The sequence below is a fragment of the Mus musculus genome, chromosome 14, assembly GCF_000001635.26.
Source record: "Mus musculus strain C57BL/6J chromosome 14, GRCm38.p6 C57BL/6J".
Classification (NCBI taxonomy): Eukaryota; Metazoa; Chordata; class Mammalia; order Rodentia; family Muridae; genus Mus; species Mus musculus.
Genome location: NC_000080.6, coordinates 24146471 through 24166629, shown reverse-complemented (window position 1 = coordinate 24166629; position 20159 = coordinate 24146471). Strand labels below are relative to the sequence as shown.

Here is a 20159-nt window from a genome sequence, read left to right as displayed (position 1 = left end):
GATAATTTACAAAAGCTTATCAGGAAGCTTGACTACCAGGGGGCAGAGCCTTCAGGAGTGGCTGCCTTAGTTTTGAGCCATGATTCAGTGAGATGTTCTCCTTCAAAAGGGCCACTTCTGGGGCTGGAGATTTGGCTCAGCAGTTAAGAGCACTGACTCCTCTTCCAAAGGTCCTGAGTTCAATTCCCAGCAACCACATGGTGGCTCATCTGTAATGAGATCTGATGTCCTCTTCTGGTGTATCTAAAGGCAGCTACAGTGTACTTATGCATAATAATAAATCAATCTTTTTTTTTTAAAGGGGGGGGTTCACTTCCACAGCTCTTGTGTTCACAGGGAGCAGATGGAATGTCAGCTGGAGAAGGAGGCCCGATTCCGGCAGCTGATGGCCCACAGTTCGCACGACTCAGCCATCGACACGGATTCCATGGAGTGGGAGACAGAAGTTGTGGAATTTGAGAGAGAGACGGTGAGCTGCCCTGGGTGGCCGTGCTTGTCCTCTCTCTTGGGTGTGAGGACTTTGGGGCAGTAGAGGATGTCCTGTTCATTCTTGTTTCATGGCTACCTCCCCCAGGTAGAAAGCAAGCATCTTTTCCTTATAGTTACCCATCCCAGTTGGGATTGCCATTGTTGAGATGAGTCACCATGGCCAAAGCAACATGGGGAAGAAAGGATTTATTTGGCTTCTGCTTCCATATCTTTGTTCATCATCAAAGGAAGTCAGAATAGGAACCCAAACAGGGCAGGAACCTGGAGATAGGAGCTGATGCCGAGGCCATGGAGGGGTGCTACTTATTGGCTTACTATCCATAGCTCTCTCAGCCTGCCTTCTTATAGAACCTAGGACTACTGCCCAGGCATGACCACACCCAAAATGGGCTGGACCCTCCCTCATCAATCACTAATTAAGAAAATGCCCCATAGGCTTCCCTGTGGTCTGACCTTATGGAAGCATTTTCTCAAGTGAGGTGTCCATCTCCCAAATGACTCTGTCCTATGTCGAATTGACGTAAGACTAGCCAGCATACTATCCAAGCTGGGCTACCGCTGTATCTTATGGTGGTGTTGACAAATCCCATGGAAGGCAGAGTCCCCAGTGAAAGACCAGGGGCGACACTCACAGGGATATCTGCAGTGGCTGGAACGGGCAGGTACAGCTGTTCGTTCAAGTCCACCTCAAGGTTTGAATGCCTCGCTTGCGGTTTAGGGTCTTTCTTCTCTTTGTTTGGTAAAGATCTGCTGGTGCTGTTTTGACAGGAGGATATTGACTTGAAAGCACTTGGGTTTGACATGGCAGAAGGCGTGAATGAGCCTTGTTTCCCAGGGGATTGCGGCATATTTGTTACTAAAGTGGATAAAGGAAGCATTGCTGATGGTCGCTTAAGGTAAGAGCTGAGCAGATCCAGCCCTTGGAGGGCTGGGGTGGGGTGGGGGGTGCTGCTACCCAATGTAGAGCACTCCGAGGAGGACAGCTGGCAGCAAAGTGACCATGTCCTAGTATCAGAGGACCCACAGAGCTGTCTGAAGAGCCAAGCTCAGCTGGATGGTCTTAAAGGAGACTACCTGCCAGGTGCCCCCTGAATCTGGCTCTTCTCCAGGTAGCAGGAGCTGTGTTTTTGCTTCTGTGTGAGATCAGGGCTCAGGGTATGTGCTGAGAGCAGGGAGTGGCACTGCCTGAAGAGGATAGAGTGATAGCTGTCCTAACTACTGCCGAGTCCTGGTGTGCACACTGCACCTTTTAATCATTAATCTTTATAATTAGAGGCAAGTGCAAATATTGCCCCACCTTACAGATGAGGACACAAAAACACCAGGTTCCACAGCTAGTAAGTGGCAGAGTCAGGATTTGAAGCCAAGGTTGTCTAACGTCAGCATCTGTCTAACGCCAGCATCCGTGAGTTTTATAACCATGCACTCTGGAGGCTGCAACCCTCTTGAGTTTGGATGCAGGGAACCTGCTTGTTGACACATGAGCCTGGAAGTAGGCATGGTAGTGAGAGGCAGCTACTGGTCCCAGGGTCTGAGTGGGTACCTGCCTGACCTTGTCCCCCCTCAGGGTCAACGACTGGCTGCTGAGAATCAACGATGTAGACCTCATCAACAAGGACAAGAAACAGGCCATCAAGGCACTCCTCAACGGAGAGGGAGCCATCAACATGGTTGTGAGGCGGAGGAAGTCCCTGGGTGGGAAGGTCGTCACACCTCTGCACATCAACCTCAGTGGACAGAAAGGTAGTAGGCCTCAAGGTGAGGCAGATATCCCCTCTGCTAGAGGGGACAGTTTGTGGGATCACCTTGTTCCCAGGGGTGCATGTTGATGGTGCTGTCCTGCTGGGAGGTCGCCTGAGTCTCCAGTGCCTGACTCACCAGAGAGGGGTGTGATGCTCCCTGTGGGATGGCATAGAATGGAATTCAGTCCCTTTGATAAATGTAGTCAGCAGAATCGGGTTGGGGCAACCAGGCCAGGTCATCCAGTGCCCTCCTGTGACTTGTAGACAGTGGCATCAGTTTGGAGAATGGAGTGTATGCTGCCGCAGTGGTGCCTGGAAGCCCGGCTGCCAAAGAGGGGTCCCTCGCCGTGGGAGACAGGATTGTTGCGGTAAGTCTCCAGAACAGAGCAAGTCGTCTGCTGCATAGGCCGGGAGCCTTGAGTAAGAGGTCATGGGTAGTGCGCTGTATGAACATTAAAAATAAGCCCTTTCCCTAAGGAAGTGCTGAGTCACTGTGGCAGTGACTGTTGGAGAACATTAGGAAGAACAGAGCAGTCTAGGAAGAAGAGAAGCATTTCTTTTGCTGCTGCATCCTGAAGGCAGTCATGCCTTTCTTAAGCATTCCTTAGTGTGTGGATGCCGATAACGGACACTTTCCCAACAGAGAACATCTGGGATTTGTTTTTCAGTCGTATGTATGTATGTATGTATGTATGTATGATGTATGTATGTATGTTTGTTTGTTTGTTTTGAGAGGAGATAAGGCAATCCAATAATCCTCCTGCCTCAGAGTGATTGTGTCTGGTTTACATATATTTTTTTACTGAACAGTATGCCTACTCTATTAGCTTTTTTTTTTTTTTAATTACCAACATAAAATCTCTTTGCTATAAAATAGTCACATGGTTAAAAAAAAAACCACATAGAGCAAAAAGTAGTGTTTCCCCTTCTGTTTTGAATTCACTCCTAGAGATTTGTCCCCACATGGAAGGTGTTCCAGCCCAGACCTCGAGTGCTCAAGTAAGACTAGAAGACGTCTAGGGCTCTAGCTCTGTGTTTAAACACAACAGTGGGATCTGCAGTTTGCATTCTGTGTCACAGTGCTTTCTCAGTCTGTCCTTACTAATGGTACCTACCTCACCTCACGAGGCTGGGCTGCTTGGTTATGCATACGTAAAACTGCCTCCTTGCATGACATAGCCGTCATCACCATCTGCTGTGGTCCCAGGTCCCGCCGTGAGCCTTCCCTGTAGTACAGCCACTCCTGGATGCCCCAATCTCATCACGAGATGAGAATCTCGAGCATCTGCTAAGCACCAGAGCTTGCGCATGTCAGTCTTCACACCAACCTGCTGATGTGGGAAGCGCAGTGTGCCTTTTGGTGGCACTGTAAAATTCCAGTTCTGTACAAGATTGTAGTGACAGCATGTCCTCTGGTTCTGGAGCCACCTGTGGATTCCTGTGGCTGACAGTTCACTGTGTTAACTTCCAGCACTGCTTCACGCACACCCATCTCCTGTGTTACTGTATTTTATAGCTCATGTGGAACGGTGACATCCTCCTTGGTTCACCTTGCATTTTCTTTTTGACCTTATGACCTAGAGAGATTAGTGTCCTCAGAGCCTCCTGTGGGACTTTTTTTTTGTTTTGTTTTTTGTTTTGTTTTTCGAGACAGGAATTTTCTGTGTAGCTCTGGCTGTCCTGAAACTTGAAACTCACTCTGTAGACCAGGCTGGCCTCAAACTCAGAAATCTGCCTGCCTCTGCCTCCCAAGTGCTGGGATTAAAGGCATGTACCACCACTGTCTGGCCTGTGGTACCTTCTAAATTGATATAATTGATCAGTGTTGGGGATGGAACTGAGGGTGTAGACTGTCGTGTGTGCTAGGTAAGCTTCCACATGGAGCGCCTCCTCAGTCCCCACGTGGGGCCTCAGGGATGTCAGCTTATGTTACTGGCCAGTCAGTCCAGTGTGGGCATCTTTGCCTCCATAAGCAGTACTCAATGGCTACCAGTAACTCCTGCTGTCAGCCTCACCAGAACCTAATGGAGAGAACTCATTACTGTACATCCTTGCCAGGGTTCCTCAGATTTGAGGAGAGCCAGTGCTTAAAACCAGCATGGTCATATGGAAAGGTCTTGAAACTGGAGACAGGGTACCAGAAAATGCACATTAATTGCCCTTCCCAACATAATCACATTCTGTAGATATTTTCTTTTTATATCTTATGTGTGGAGGTGGCAGTGTGTGTATGGATACTTGTATGTGCAGATGTGTGTATGTATGTGTTCCAGAACCCGTGGAGACCAGAGAACACCCTTGAGAGTTACTCCTCAAGAGTCTTCTATCTTTTCTTGCTTTTGAATTGCCTTTGAAATGATATCATATGCAGCAGTATAAGGGCACAATGAAACTCTGTGATGTTATAGTGGAGCATTGTGATGTCATACAAACGTGACATGTCTTGGCCCAATTGAGCATTGTGATCTGATGACCCATGATGATAGCACAGCTGAGCAGTGTTGTACGACACTGTGCTAGCATACTGGGAAAGCACAGTAGAGCATTCTGATATCATGGCAGAGTTGTAATGTCATATGCAGTGTTGTGACAGCGTCACGGACCATCGTGATGCCACTTTGAAGCAATGTGATGTTCCAGTGGAGCAGTGCCAACACTATGAACCACTAGAAACACAGTAGAAAGTAAAATTATTTAAAAACAGTGATGTGAAGGGTACCATTTAGTATTTTATTGGCACATTGGAGCATTGTGATGTCACACACTAGAGCTATGATGCCATAACATGATGTCTTGGCACAGTTGAGCATTTTGACATGGTTTTGTATTCTGTGAGACTTTTAAAAATATCTTTTACTTATTCACTGACAGTTTGACACGTGTATACGATCTATCTTGATCCCCTCCTGCTTCCTCTGACAGCTCCCTCCCAGAACTACCGTGCCATGCTCAGATGACAGGACTTCACAGCACTGCTCCCCAGCCTCCACTTTTAAATTCTCTCTGTCTCCTCCTTTCTGTGTTCTCTGAGACTTGGGTAGTTGATATAGGTGATCAATTTAGGGCTGATCACTCAGCAGCTGTTCATTCTCTCCACTTTGGTCAGCTATGAGTCAATACATTAACCAGTGTCCACTGCAGAGAGAGGCTTCATCAGCTAAGTTTGAAAGTAGCATAAAACCACAGATGTAAACATAAGTAGTTAGAAGGTAGTTGGACAATGTGACCATTTAGCAAAACAACAGACTCCAAAGCCATGCGCTTTAGGCTTGAATTCCCTTCTCTGGAGCTGACCTCAGATTCAATCAGAAAGCCCTTAGTAACCCTTCAGACACATAGAACTATTTCTTTATCATACAGGTTCCCCTTCTGTCCCCTCTTTATCGTTCCCCTCCTGTACACACAGTCTGTCACCCTATGAATGACACCATACAGTGTGTGACTCCATCAAGGCTGTATTCACTTGACACCACCCTGTGACAGCCTCCAAGTGTTGTGTGTCCCAACAGTCAGTCTTTCCATCTCTAGGTGTCTCTGGGGCTTAGGTACACCAGGGCATGCACCAAAGCACGTGCTTTTTTTTTTTTTTTTTTTTTTTAAGAGAAAGTTTGACCATGTCTGTGAGAGATGAGGGCAGATTCCAGGAGAGGGTGTTGATTCTCTTTGATAATGGCAGAGCTTCATTTTATGTGGTACTTTCTGTGTCACAAAGGCCTCTCCTTTCCATTCTCCACCCAACTCTGGGATGTAGATGTATATCTTGGCCACTCACGCATGAAAGAATGGACTGGTAGCACACAGTAGGATGTCTCCCTGGGGTCCCCTGTGCTCTGATCCCATCCAGTGTGATGTTAGGATTGTGTTCCGCTTGCTTCAGAAGATACTTACCTAGGTCCAGGTGCTGCTGGGGAGGGTCTTGCTTTCCCTCACTAATCCCTGAGTTTTGCTCCTTACATAAAGAGTCCTAGGATTGGCAGGTGGGCCTAGCCTCTGGCCTTGCAGTCTGGGATCACTGAGGCCGCCCCATCAGTTGTCCTGACCAGTTCTCTCTTTGGCCCTAGATCAACGGTATTGCACTGGACAATAAGTCTCTAAATGAATGTGAATCTCTGCTGCGCAGCTGTCAAGACTCCTTGACCCTCTCCCTCCTGAAGGTGGGCACTGGGCACTTCTGCCACGGTTGGGAGGGTGAGAAGAAGCCTCAGCTTCATGCTCCTGAGCTGTTTCTAAAGGGTACCAGGAACCTGGGGTGGGGGGAGGGGGATTCATTGATTTCCAAATGCATGGTGTAGGAAAACTGACTGGATATAGGTTAAAAAACAATACCATTAAGAACAGCTGGGCACATTTCAATCGGGACTGGACAGTCTGTTGGTCCTAGAGATAATTAGGTTCCTTAGGCCTGGCAATGAGTGACCTTGGAATTTAGTGGAGAATGGCCATCTGTGATGGTTCACTCAGAAGTTTTCAGCTGAGGAAATGCTAGGATATATGTCCCTTTCCAGTGTTCTTTATGCCAGCATCGATGAAGATGATAAAGGCTATCTGGTAAAATTGTTGAGTCTGGTGGGTGGGTGTATAGGCACTCATATTTCTATATCAGCTTTCCTACACAGTTGAAAAGGTTAACAATAGAAATGTAGAAACATGAGTCTGTCCATTTCACTGTGAGATGTTTTCTAAGTTCCTCTTTTAAACTAATAGATGTTTGGGGACTGTTGTAGGTCTACAGAACATCTGGGCTGGTAGACTGTTCTTGTATGTTGCTTCATGTAGGCCTTCCAGCCTAGGTTTCCCTGGTATTGTCACCTTGAATTTGCGTGGTACGTTTGGTACGGGTGATGTGCCCTCACTGCTGCCTAGCTTAGTGGGGGTTCACTCTTGATGTTGTATATTCTGTGGGTTTGCACCAGTGGGTCTCAACATTCCCTATGCTGCAACCCTTTACTACAGCCCTCATGTTGTGGTGAAGAAATTATTTTTCTTGCTACTTTATATCTTCATTACTGTAGTTTTGCTACTGTTACAGATTGTAAGGTAAATCCCACAGGCTGAGAGCCACTGGTTTGGACATATGTATACTAACACGTGTTATCATTAAAGTACTCCATAGGTAGTTTCACTGTCCTGAAAGTCTCCTGTGTCCTGCTAGGCCATTTCCACTTCTCCTCTGGCTCCCAAGAACCACCAATCCTTTTACTGTCTTCAGACCTCTGCCATTCCTAGAAAACCACATAGCTGGGCCCCTTTTCATATAGGCTTGCTCATTTACAAATGGTTGTTTCTGCATCTTTTTGTAATGTGAGAGCTCTCCTCTTAGCCCTGGTTAGTTTTCTGTTGCCTGGGTTACCATGAATAATTTACCTTTATGCTTAATGATTCTTACACAGTGTGCACGTTGGCTGCAGATAAGTGTTTAAAGCCAATAGGATTTTATTGCTCTTATGAGTTTTGAATGCCAGGCTCATTAGAAAACTTCACTGTTAGACACTAGTATGTACATCCATCTGTGTGTGCCTGTTGTGTGTCTGTCTGTCTGTCTCTGCTGAGGAGCTGTGACTGTTCTTTTCCATTGCTTCATTCTGGGGATGGTTTCCGATCGCAGTTGCAAAGCAGTCGCATCTCACCTCCTCTCGCTCTTCAGGTGTTTCCCCAGAGCTCCTCATGGAGTGGCCAGAACATCTTTGAAAATATCAAGGACTCAGATAGGATGCTGAGTTGCCGAGCCCACGGCCCAGAGGTCCAGGCGCATAACAAACGGAACTTGTTACAGCACAATAATTCCACGCAGACAGACATTTTCTACACGGATCGGCTGGAGGACAGGAAGGAGCTGGGACATTCTGGAGGCAGCAGTTCTTTTCTCCACAAGCCCTTCTCTGGATCCTCGTCTCCAGTCTCCCCTCAGGCCTGTCCTAGCACCTCTGAGCGTAGTCTGAACTCATTCCGCTCTGATACCTCTGCAGAACGTGGCTATGGGCTGGTGGATATGCGGAGCCAGCGGCCACTGCTGTCTTTTGAGACTGAGGTGGGCCCCTGTGGGGCAGTAGAGGTTCCCCTGGACAAGATAGATCCAGAGGGCTCCAATAGTGGTGGGACCTGGCCCAAGGCTGTGCTTGGCTCCACATCAGGGCCTGAGAAACTCTCTGTGTATAAGAAACCCAAACAAAGGAAGTCCATCTTTGACCCAAATACTTTCAAGCGCCCACAGACACCCCCCAAAATAGACTACCTGCTTCCAGGCCCTGGGCTTACTCATTCCCCCCAGCCCTCCAAGAGGGTAGGATCTCTGACACCCCCAAAGCCCCCCAGGAGAAGTGACTCTATCAAGTTCCAACACAGGCTGGAGACCAGTTCTGAGTCAGAAGCCACTTTGGTGGGCAGCTCACCTTCCACCAGCCCTCCCAGTGCCCCACCCCCCAGCATGGATCCCAGTGAGCCCACGCATGCTTCACCTCCTCGGAAGGCCAGGGTCCGCATTGCCTCCAGCTACCACTCTGAAGGGGACGGAGACACCTCCTACCTGCCCGCCAAGAAGCCTTGTGATGAAGACCTCACCTCCCAGAAAGTCGATGAGCTGGGGCAGAAACGGCGCCGGCCAAAGTCTGCCCCAAGTTTTCGGCCCAAGATCTCTCCAGTGGTGATCCCTGCTCAGTGCCTGGAGGTAGAGGTTGGGCTGGGGCTGGAGCGGCTGGGATGGGGGCCTGCAAAGTGGCCTCCACAGCTTCACGGGCTTGTGCAGAGCTGGCGAGCGCCTTTGTTGTTGGCATGTGCCTTCGTGGATGCCAGTGAGCAAGTCCCCTCTAGGAGATGGGGAAGGTCATGGGACATGTGTGGGAAATGGCACTAAGAGAACACTTGCCTGAACATAATGTTTGGTTTGCTTTCTAAAGAAGTTTTTCAGCTTTAAGTGACAGATCTGCCCCCAGAACATGTGTGGAGATGAGTGATCCATCCATGAGAAGCTGGTAGCTGGGCAGAGGAGCTGTGTGTGCTCACTTCCAGAAGGGGAAACCGCTTTGAGCTGGAACTCCTAGGGCATGGTGCCACAGTGCACGCTGCTCACTGCACTTACAGGCTCTGACACGCCTTCCCACCCGCCATCCCTCAATCTCTTTATTTGAAAGACATATTCTTTCCCTACGTTTGTCTTCTGACGGGGTCTGGAGGGGAAACCCTTTGTCTGCACGGGTGTCAGGCAGTGTGAATGGACAGTGTCTCCTCCCTCTGGTCACTCCTTAGCCTGAGTGGGAAGAACTGGTGCATGGGCAGAAGTCAGCTTCCAAACGTGCCAGGTACCAGCAGACACTCTTGCCTTTGACTCTGCAGGAACAGGAGTGTGTTCCAGCCATCGGAGAGCTCTCCCCAGAGGGTCAGGAATGGTCCCCGTACTCACCAGGGCATGCTAGCCGGCATGGCAACCCCCTACTCTACCCCAACCGGCCATCTGTGGGTAAGCTTCTGGGACAGGGACTGGGAGCAGGGTTGTTCTGGGCTCACAGGGAAGACCAGCCTTTCTGAAGAGGGGATATTGTCACATATGTTCAGCCCATAATCGTGGTTGTTGGTCCCGGCTCTGTTAGATATATTCTTGGCTCATTGTGAGGGTCAGTCTTCTCTTATGGTTGGGGAAAGGCCAGTGGTCAAAGTCATGTGGCAAATTCGGTGGCTAAAAGTCTCTACCTAGAGTCCTTTTTCTTAAAGACTGCGGCTGTTTGGTGTTTGTGGGAGGGTGCTGTCAGGGTTTTCTGGAGCCACTGTTCTGACCCAGCTCATTTCTAGGCACCGTTCCCCGGAGTATGACCCCCGGCACCACTGTGGGCTCCATTCTGAGGAACCCCATTTATACTGTGCGCAGCCACAGGGTGCTTCCCTGCGGCTCACCACCCGTGCCCCGTGATGCTGGCTCCCAGAGCTTGTCTCCCAGGTATGTCAAGGCACCCATCCGATCCCGAGTGCCAGCTGTCCAGTCTCCTGGTCGGAGAACTATTCACACAGAGGCTTGTGGACAGAAAAGCCTCTTGGCTAGCTAGGGAAGGGCTGAGGAGGTGAGGAGGCAGAGCTGGGCTTGGAGGATGCCATATAAGCTCACACTGGTAGTAATGAAACCTGAAATTAAGAAAAATTCGGGAAGGGACTCAGGATCAAGCTATTCATTTGTTTGGCTTTTTTTTTTTTTTTTTTTTTTTTTTTTTTTTTTTTTTTTTTTTTTAATGAGCACCTACTCTGCTCCAATGGTCGTTCTGGTTTCAAGATCAGATAGTGGTAAAAGCCAGACAGCTTTCCACTCATATGGAAGGCAGACAGGTGAGAATATGCACAGGGTGTGGTGGTAAATGGCCCTGAGACAGTGAAACAGGGTGACAGCTGGGCTGTGACAGGAAAGAAGGTGTCTAGGACAGAGGTTGCAGAGGGTACTCTGGCATATGAGCAGCTGTCGTTACTAGAAGAACAGTGACGGCAGCCATAAGAGCTGGGATGTAGGTCAGTGGCAGAGCACGTGCCTGCATGCACAGGGCCCTGGCTTTAATGCCTCCATGTGAGAAAAATAAAACAACAGTGCCCATGTGAGAAGAGCTGCAGGACTGAGGGTGGAGGGCTGGGTGCCTGCCAGTCAGGAGGAGACCCAGGCTAAGGCAGGAACTCTGAAAGACCTATGGGGAGATCATGGCGGGGGCTGGGGGTCAGTTTTAAGTGAGGGAAGAGATGTCATCACTGCGCAGCCTAAACCACTTTGTTGGGACTGGCTCCAGGCCAGCCAGTGTAGACAGCCCCTGGCCAATCTCTACTAGCCCCAGCCTCCTGGGCATGCTGTCCTGAGTGAGTTACAGCGCTGCTCTATTCAGGACCCTCAAGTGCACATCCAGCCTCCCCCGGACCATGGCCACTCAAGGCAAAGTCTTGTTCTCCCTGTCCATCCAACCCCCGTACTGCCCCTTGTGTGGTCCCTCTGCCGCTGATGGGTCCTGAATAGATGCTGTCTGTGAGAAGCAACTGGTGTCAGTCTGCTATCCTAGGCAAACAGCAAGGACACTTTACTCTTTTGCCTTAGGGAGGTTCAGGCTGTTTACTGGGTTTCTCCTTGGTGGTCATGTCTGGTCTTAGCCCTTCTACAGGGCCCCTCATCTTTCTGATTCACTCACAGTGTCCAGCATCAGGGACGCCTCAGCCTGGACCTGAGCCACAGGGCCTGCAGTGACTACTCTGAGATGAGAGCCTCCCAGGGTTCCAACTCTCTGCCCTCCAGTGCCCGCCTTGGTAACTACCACTGGTGCTCGGGTTTTAGTACCCAGGGCTCTGGGTGGGCTGCCCACGTGACTCCTTTCCCTCAGCTCCCTCCTCTGGACGGCTGATATCCTGTGAGCTGTCCATCGTATCAATGTTTTCTGAGCTGGGGGAAATGTAACCCAGAGGGGGTGGGGTGGGGTTCTGTTGCCTGGTAGAGACCCTGGGAGAGGTCTTTAGGGATTCAGAGAGAAGATGGAACATCTGCTGCAGCAGCTAGGCGACTGTTGCATTTTGGGGCATGTGCTCCTGTTCTGGAACATTCCGGATCTGCTTCTCTGTAGTCCTCCATTGATTATTTCCCTCAGGGATATTCAACAGCCCCTGTGTGTCACTCATTGTGCCTACTGCTGAGTGGAGGTGAGGATCTAGGGCTGTGGTTTAGTCCCGAGGCTTGACACCGTGTCTCCTCCTGGAACAACAGGCTCTTCCAGTAACCTGCAGTTCAAGGCTGAGCGGATTAAGATCCCGCTAACACCAAGATATCCCCGGTCTGTCATGGGCTCTGACAGAGGTAAGAACTGGGCGTTCCCTCCTGTGCCTGCTGCCCCTGGGTCCCCTTCTAGTCATCTCTGTGGGCTGCTGAAAGATGACTGAGCCTAGCCCTCACCTGTTGCTGTGGGGACAGTAGGCAATGTGGAGACCTTCATCAGGGCCCCGGTCATAGGATGAAACCCACACAGCTTGTGTCTAGATGGCAGTCAGTCACGTGCACCCCTTCTCTCTTGGCAGGCTCACTGTCACATTCTGAATGTAGCACTCCTCCCCGGTCCCCGCTGAATATCGACACCCTGTCCTCCTGTAGCCAGCCTCAGACCACAGCCTCCACTTTACCCAGGATTGCGGTCAACCCCTCTTCCCATGGGGAGCGGAGGAAGGACAGGTGAGTGTAATGGACATCTGTGTCTGGGGTATCCCCGGGCACTCCATTTCTGCTCTGGTGATGGGGTAGTCCAGAGTGTCTGAGGCCTACTGTAGAAACAGTGGGTGCTGGAGACACAGCAGGTCCGATGTAGATGGCAGGAACAGAGCAAGGTGGGCTCTTCCCCCAAAGCAGTGACTAAGCAAGATGCTGGAGATGGTCTGGTGGTGACAGCAATGTGGAAGGGCTTGCTGCTTAGCTGCTTGCCAGGCCCGTTTACAACGCCACTCTAAGAGTCTCAGTTGCATGAGTGGTCCTACAATTAAGTCTGTTTCACAGCAGTGGGCTGGATGCAGACCACCTGCAGGAGCTGTGTGGATGCAAACTGACTGCACTGAACGGGGCTCATTCTTATCTCTTGGTCTTTGGCCCCCACGTATAGTTTGCTGTATCTTTGGTTCTTTTGCCCTGCCCCAAAGTTTATTTTATTTTACTTTTTTTTTTGGAGAAATGAAATGCGCACAGGGAAGTTGATCTCCGTGAGTTCCAAGATAGCCAAGTAAAAGCCTGTCTTACTACATAGTAAGACCCTGTCGCAAAAAAACAAACAAACAAACAAAAAACAAGAAAAAAATTACATAAATAAATAAAGCAGGTCATATTTAATTTGAAAATCTCAACTTGTGAGAAAAGTATTACCCCAAGAGCCCAGGGGAACAGGTGTATCGAACCCCTGGGGCCCTGTCCCAAGGCCTCAGGACCTAGGGCAGTCAGTGTTCAGGGTCCTTTGTGACAGGCACACATGAGAATGTAGAGGGATTTGCTTAGCTCGAGCTCTGGCTTCTCCAAATGATGTGTGTCTTCAGAAGTAGTAAGGGCCTTGTCACGTGTGTGACGCACCCATCATCAGCACCCTGGTTTGGGAGAGAGCCAGGTAGGTGTGAATGATTCCTACCCTGCCAGGGCTCCCAGAAAAGTCAGAGATGAGTGATGGGAAGATGGAAGAAGTAGACAGCTGCTACTCTCCCTTCAGATGCCGTTGCTCACAGTCTTTGTGAGGCCTTTGTCAAAATCTGCCCATGCATAGATAAGACAGCTTAGTTAGGGTTTCATTCTTGTGATGAGACACCATGACCAAGACAACTCTCATAAATATAAAAGCAAGCATTTAATTGGGGCTGGCTTACAGTTTCAGAGGTTTAGACATCATCATCATGGTGGGGTGCTGGAGGAACTGAGAGTTCTATACCTTGATCCAAAGGCAGCCAGGAGGAGACTCTGTTCCACAGTTGGGCAGAACTTGAGCACTAGGAATCCTCAAAGCCGGCCTGCACAGTGACATACACTTATACCAACAAGCCACACCTCCTATTAGTGCTATTTCCCATGGGCCAAACAATATATTTAAACCACCACACTGACATACTTGAATAAAAACAAACCCACTGACATAAACATGCATAATAGGTCACTAGGAGTTTCTCCTACCCAGTTTCTCTGTCTTTTCGTGTCAGGAAACCCTGATTCATAGGGTCATTTGGAAGTTTCTTGGGTGTGTGTGTGTCTGTCTGTCTGTCTGTGTCTGGCTATGTGTGTTTAAGTATCCATGTGTGTGTCTGTCTGTCTGTGTCAGTCTGTCTATATCTGGCTATGTGTGTATGTATCCATGTGTGTGTCTGTGAGTTTGTCTATGTATATGTCTGTGTGTCTGTGTCTATGTCTGTGTGTGTGTTGAGGTATGTGTACATGAGTGCAGGTGTGCCCTTGGAGGTCAGAAGAGGGTATCAGATCCTGTGACATTGGAGTTACAGGTGGTTGTGAGTGGTCCAACATGACTGCTGACCACTGAATCAGGTCCTGAAAGAGCAATACACATTATTAAGAGTGAAGGTAATCTCTCCAGCCCCAGCATCTTAGCTTTATTGTGACATTATTAGATTTGGTCACCCACGGTTTTTGTTTTTGTTTTTGTTTTTGTTTTTTTAAAGACAGGGTTTTTCTATGTAGCCCTGGCTGTCCTGGAACTCACTCTGTACACCAGTCTGTCCTCAGTCTCAGAGATCTGCCTGCCTTTGTCTCCCAAGTGCTGGGACTAAAGACATGCAGCACCACACCTTTACAAGCTAAGCACACTATGCTAATGTGGGCAGAGGCGGCTGTAGTCGTTGGATGAGGATGAACTTTTCATGGAGACTAGCCCTGCTCCCTTCTTGGTGTGAGTCTACTGCTCCATCTTTTTAGGCTGGGCTATGAGGATGGTCTTTAGATGGTTGTCTGTTTCGGGTCCTTGTAACTACCTGGCACCCTAATACATGAGCAATGGCAGAACTGACTGCAGAGCCAGAAGGTCGAGGAAAGACCAGTGGAGGGCGGGTTTGGGAAGGAAAACTACCTGGCAGGGTGTCAGTATAATGTAAGAAGAATTTCATGGGAGCATGGGACAGTGAGATGGCTCAGCAGATAAAGGCATTTGTTGCCAGGCCTGGCGACTTGAGTTTGATCCTCTGAACCTACCTGGTAGAAGGAGAGAACTGTCCAATTCCCCCACCACAAAATTGTCCTCTTATCCCTGTATATGCACATGGCATGCACATGTGTGCATGTACACACCTACACACAAATAAATATAAAGAGAAAATATGTTGTTTTTTTTTTAACTTAGGGGAGAAAAGTATTTTACTCTCTGCTATTCCGCGACACAGTTGTGGGCACCCAGACTGAGGCTTCTGAACTTGTGCGTGTTCTGTTTGGCTCACAGTAGTGACAGGCCTGTTTCAACCTGGAACTTTCCATGGGCTGTAGAGGGTAATCCCCCTTCCTCAGCCTTTGATGGAGCTGCAGCGAGGGGAGAGCTTGGCAGAATCCTGGGTCTTCTGTCTGTTCAAGTGTGTGGTCCCGCCCAGAGCACCCCTTCTGTCCTAACCTTTACCAATCAGTGTGTCTCTTCCACCACAGAATCCTTCTGAGGCTGCCCGTGGCCATTAGACCCAGGTCCTCCTCGCTGAGGAGTCTGAGGTTGGCCTGACATGAGGTTCTCACACCCCTTCATGCCCTTGGATATGGGAGGTGGCTCCCCGGCTAGTAAATGCATGGACGCATCCTTGCTCCAGTGTCCCTTAGCCCTCTTCTCATGGCTTAAAGTGGCTTCATTTTCATCCTAGGGACCCATAAATATAAGAGCTGACTCTTCCTATCATTTTGGGGGGAGAGATTGTAACTGCAGAGCCATCATGTTTCCCCAGTGGGTGTCTTCAGAACCTCCTCCATGGGATATGCACAGTGTATATCCTGACCGGATCTTTTCATCAACTAAAAATGTGTGTGTATCTGTGTGTGTGTGTGTGTGTGTGTGTGGTTTATAGTTCACATGAACCATTCTCTGTCTTTTCTGTTTGTTTTGATGTGCTGTGTTTGTATTGCATGCAGTTTCAGGAAAGCTGCTTTGCCATTTTCTATCATTATCAGAACACCTGAGCTCCAAGCCATCCTTCACACTGCGGACTGCATGCTGCATCTCGGCCTCCCCGCTCTACTGCGTTAGCTCTGAGTCACTGAAGCCTTTGGTTCTTTTTGCCAGGCCTTTTGTGGAAGAGCCACGCCACGTGAAGGTGCAGAAGGGTTCAGAGCCTCTGGGTATCTCCATCGTGAGTGGAGAAAAGGGTGGTGTCTATGTCTCCAAGGTGACCCTGGGGAGCATCGCTCATCAAGCTGGACTTGAGTATGGGGACCAGTTACTTGAGGTAAGAGGGTGTGCCCCTTCCTTCCTTCCTTCCTTCCTTCCTTCCTTCCTTCCTTCCTTCCTTCCTTCCTTCCTTCCTTCCCTTCTTTCCTTCCTTTCTCCCTCCCTCCCTCCCTCCCTCCCTCCCTCCCTCCCTCCCTCCCTCCCTCCCTCTCTCCCTCTCTTTCTCCCTACAAAGCAATGTTCCCACATCCATGTTTACTGCCTCAGTCATTGATTCTACCCTGGGCATCATCCTAGTTCAATGGCATAAACCTGAGAAGTGCCACCGAGCAGCAGGCCCGGCTCATCATCGGACAGCAGTGTGACACCATCACCATCCTGGCCCAGTACAACCCACACATCCACCAGCTCAACAGCCACTCCCGCTCCAGGTCAGCTTCCCAGGGGGCTGTGGTCCAGGCTGGGGGTGGAGAGATGGGTACAATGGGTGAGTACTTACCTGATGCCAGTTCCAAGTTTTTGAGATTCTTCTAGTAAGGGAAGATGATTCACCTTGAATTTGGATCAGGAGGTATCTAGAGACAGGGTCCTGAAACATTAGAGTATCAACAGCTGAGGTCTGGGGGGAGGGGTAGCTGTGGTAACCAAAAGCTGAACTCCTGGTTCAGCATCCATACTCAGTGGTTGACTCTATGTGTGAAGAAACACTGGACACCTGCCTGTACCTGCCCCTAAACTGTGGGTCCCAGGGTAGGTGACAGGAGGGGCGGCATGTCCTAATGCAGAGCCACCATGCATGGATTGGCAGAGAATAAAAGCAGACAAGAAGGGAAAGTGGCTTTGCGTGTCCTCCAGACTGGATCCCTTTGGAGAGGGTCCCTCATTGGAGTCAGGCAGAGCCTGTGGGGCCCGGTGGTAAAATTCAGACTCTGTGTCTGTCTTTCCAGGACTCAGTGCGTGAAGCCGGATTCCCTAGTCACAGTCTAGGCCTGTTGCTAGTGCAGGAAGGGTGGCTCTGGCTGCGTGTGTATAGCACATTCCTGTTTTTCACCCCCAGCTCTCATCTGGACCCAGCTGCTACCCCTCACTCTACTCTCCAGGGCAGCAGTGCTGGGACCCCAGAACATCCCTCTGTCATCGACCCACTGATGGAACAGGATGAAGGTCCTGGCACCCCCCCAGCCAAGCAAAGCGCCTCCAGCACCAGGTCAGCATAGGCACGCTGAGTGTCCGTTTGGCCTCCAGCTCCAGTAAGACAGAGCCACACCAGGCCTGTCCTTTCCCCTCCTCCCTTCCTCCTTCCCCTTCTCTCCCGCTTCGGTCTGTCTTTCCTTCTTCCATTCTGTTTCCAGACATCCCACCTTTATCATTCAGGAATGCCCTAGGGCTCTGGCCAGCAGGGGCACTGTTGATGTAGGGCCAGGCCCTGGTGAGGGTGGTGAGCTGTGAGATGCATGAGTTCTGTGGCTGCCAGAGTTGTCAGCTGGGTGTGGACATTTCCTGTGAGCAGCTGGGTCTCTTGGATAAGCAAGGGAACAGAATGGTAGCTGGAGGAGAAGAATTTTTATGGGAGCCTTGTGTTAACCCAGTGTCATGCAGATTGAGGCAGCTCTGCCTGGGGACACTCCTACTGGAACTTCATTGTAGGCAGATTGTCACCAGGGCTGGGTTCTACTTTTATATCCTATTCAGGGTGTCCATGTTCAGGGTGTCCATGGGTGTCTGGCTTCCTCACTGTGTTCCCAGACTCACCTGTGGCTCTTCAGTTCTTGAGGGTGAGACCCCTGCTTGAGTTGTCGTAGAAACTGCTCAGGTGTGTCACCGAGTGAGCTGTCTGTAAACAGGGAGGCCAAGGCAGGCAAGCTCAGTCCAGGAAGGCATGTCTCCTAAGGCACTGAGGGACAGCTGGGCCAGAAGCATGGTGCCCTGTCCCCGACTGGCTTTCTCGTCTTCTCTCTGAATGGTTTGTTGCCCTCTTTCTTCTGTCTCTCACATTGCTACCCTCAGCCTCCGATCCTGTAGTGACTCAACAGAAGAGAGCCTGTGACCAACTCACCCTTTGGCTCTCAGGAAGCCCAGACCTGTGAAGCAAGCAGGCAGGGCATTGGCCATGACTTTCTTCCCTCAGTCTGCCCCTCTCCTTGTATGCATTAAGGACTTCGTTTTCCTTCCCAAAAGGAGTGTGGGAGATACCACCAAGAAGACCCCTGATCCCCGCATTGTTTTCATCAAGAAATCCCAGCTGGATCTGGGGGTGCACTTGTGTGGTGGGAACCTGCACGGAGTGTTTGTGGCCGAAGTGGAAGATGACAGTCCTGCCAAGGGTCCTGATGGCCTCGTCCCAGGAGACCTCATCCTTGAGGTGAGTTCTTCCATTGTGTATGCCAGGCCATGCTCATGTGTTGTCAGCTTGTGTCCTTTCACATGACACAGGATATGGAATATGGAAGTCCCCCTTTCCCAGCAACTTGTCAAGGGAGGTTATTCGTGTTCTAAACGATGGGTGCTATCAAGCCCTCCCTGGGCAGTGAGGTGAGCCACCAAGGCATCTCAAGGGCTCAGCCTTGGCTCTGATGGGGGACATCCATAGGAAGTGCCAGTCTCATGAGCCATATGTCTCTGAGGTGACTGGTTTGGCTCTTTCTCACTCTCTAGGTCTCCCATCCCCTGGGGGAGATGGCATATAGGTGGCTGTCTTAGTTAGAGTTACTATATATATATATTGTGATGAAACACCGTGGCCAACGCAACGTTGGAAGGAAAGGATTTACTTCAGCTTCCCCTTCCAGGTCACAGTCCATCACTGAGGGGAGTCAGGGCAGAGCTCAAACAGGACAGCAACCTGGAGGTAGGAGCTGAAGCAGAGACTATGGAGAAGTGCTGCCTACTGGCTTGTTCTCTGTGGCCTGCACAGCCTGCTTTCTTATAGACCCCAAGTCCAGCAGCCCAGGGGTGGCCTCACCCACAGTGCACAGTGGGCTGTACCTTTTCACATCAATCACTGAGTAAGAAAATGCTCTATAGGTTTGCCTACATCCCAATCTTATGGAGGTATTTACCCAGTTGGCGCTCCCTCCCTTCAGATGACTCCAGCTTATGTCATCTTTACATAAAAATGTCCAGCACAGTGCCACAGATACAGTTTCTTAAGCAGGAAGTAGAGGTCATCACTGCTAGGTGGTTCCATTGGCTCTAGTAGCCATGAAGTCATATAGGGCAGGGGCACTGGGGAGGCCTGTGGCAGGGAGGCAGGCAGAGTCTCAGACCAGGCACCGTTCTGCAACCTTCTGAGAACCCAAGCGATCCCTGCCACTGTCTGTCTGACCCTGGTACCCTGTCCCTGGTCAGTATGGCAGCCTGGATATGCGCAGCAGGACAGTGGAGGACGTCTATGTGGAGATGCTGAAGCCTAAGGATAGCCTTCGCCTGAAGGTGCAGTACCGCCATGAGGAGTTCACCAGGGTCAAGGGCCTGCCCGGAGACAGCTTCTACATCAGGTGCCAGCATGGGTTAGGGCCAAGGGAGGGGCTCTCTGTGGAAAGTTCATAGGGTGACTGGATGCCCTAGATCACTTGTCCCCAAGGCCCTGGCTCAGGCCATCATTAGCATTGCTTTTACCTATATGAGATGCTTCCTCCTCCTCCTTCTCTTCTTCCTCCTCCTCCTCCTTCTTTTTGGTGGGGAGGGATTAAGAATACAGGAATTTTGAGACCTAAAGCCTCTTACCTTGTGGGTTGTGTTCCTCCTGCACTCTCCCCTGAGTCTCTCAGATCCCTCTGCAGTCATAGATCCCAGGTGCCCATGGTGCCTGTAAGTCATATGGGTGTCATGATGTGGGATGGTATCAGACTCCTGTCATGTCCCCCACAGCCTGAGACCATGGAGTCCATAAAAACTTGCATGAGTGATACTCTTCTCACTCTGCAGGTGGGAAGTGACATGTTTTCCATCCTAGGGAGGTGACAGTTTGCAGGAAGCAGTGGGCTTCAACTTCAGAAACAGGCAGATAGAAAATGTCTGTTTGAAAAGACATCATAGAGGAAGTCTTTCCCCAGTGGGGATGAGCTCTTAGCATCAGGAAAGGAAAGAGGATAATTCT

The 20159-nt window shown here is 50.0% G+C and overlaps 1 protein-coding gene across 10 annotated transcripts in view; it reads left to right on the top strand.

The window, feature by feature from the left end:
* Dlg5 (discs large MAGUK scaffold protein 5) overlaps positions 1-20159 on the top strand; it is a 111968-nt gene that overhangs the window by 79291 nt on the left and 12518 nt on the right. For 5 of the 10 annotated variants that reach the window (XM_017316197.2, XM_017316200.2, XM_017316201.2 and 2 more), the window contains 16 exons: positions 322-469; positions 1258-1385; positions 2057-2247; positions 2496-2599; positions 6293-6385; positions 7876-8895; positions 9561-9684; positions 10014-10158; positions 11377-11489; positions 11941-12030; positions 12249-12399; positions 15956-16118; positions 16358-16491; positions 17118-17267; positions 18239-18422; positions 19409-19557. In XM_017316197.2, the coding sequence (XP_017171686.1) occupies positions 322-469; positions 1258-1385; positions 2057-2247; positions 2496-2599; positions 6293-6385; positions 7876-8895; positions 9561-9684; positions 10014-10158; positions 11377-11489; positions 11941-12030; positions 12249-12399; positions 15956-16118; positions 16358-16491; positions 17118-17267; positions 18239-18422; positions 19409-19557 (3087 nt within the window). The remainder of the gene's footprint in view (positions 1-321; positions 470-1257; positions 1386-2056; positions 2248-2495; positions 2600-6292; positions 6386-7875; positions 8896-9560; positions 9685-10013; positions 10159-11376; positions 11490-11940; positions 12031-12248; positions 12400-15955; positions 16119-16357; positions 16492-17117; positions 17268-18238; positions 18423-19408; positions 19558-20159) is intronic. The other 5 variants (NM_027726.1, NM_001163513.1, XM_006519560.3 and 2 more) reach the window with 4 other exon arrangements.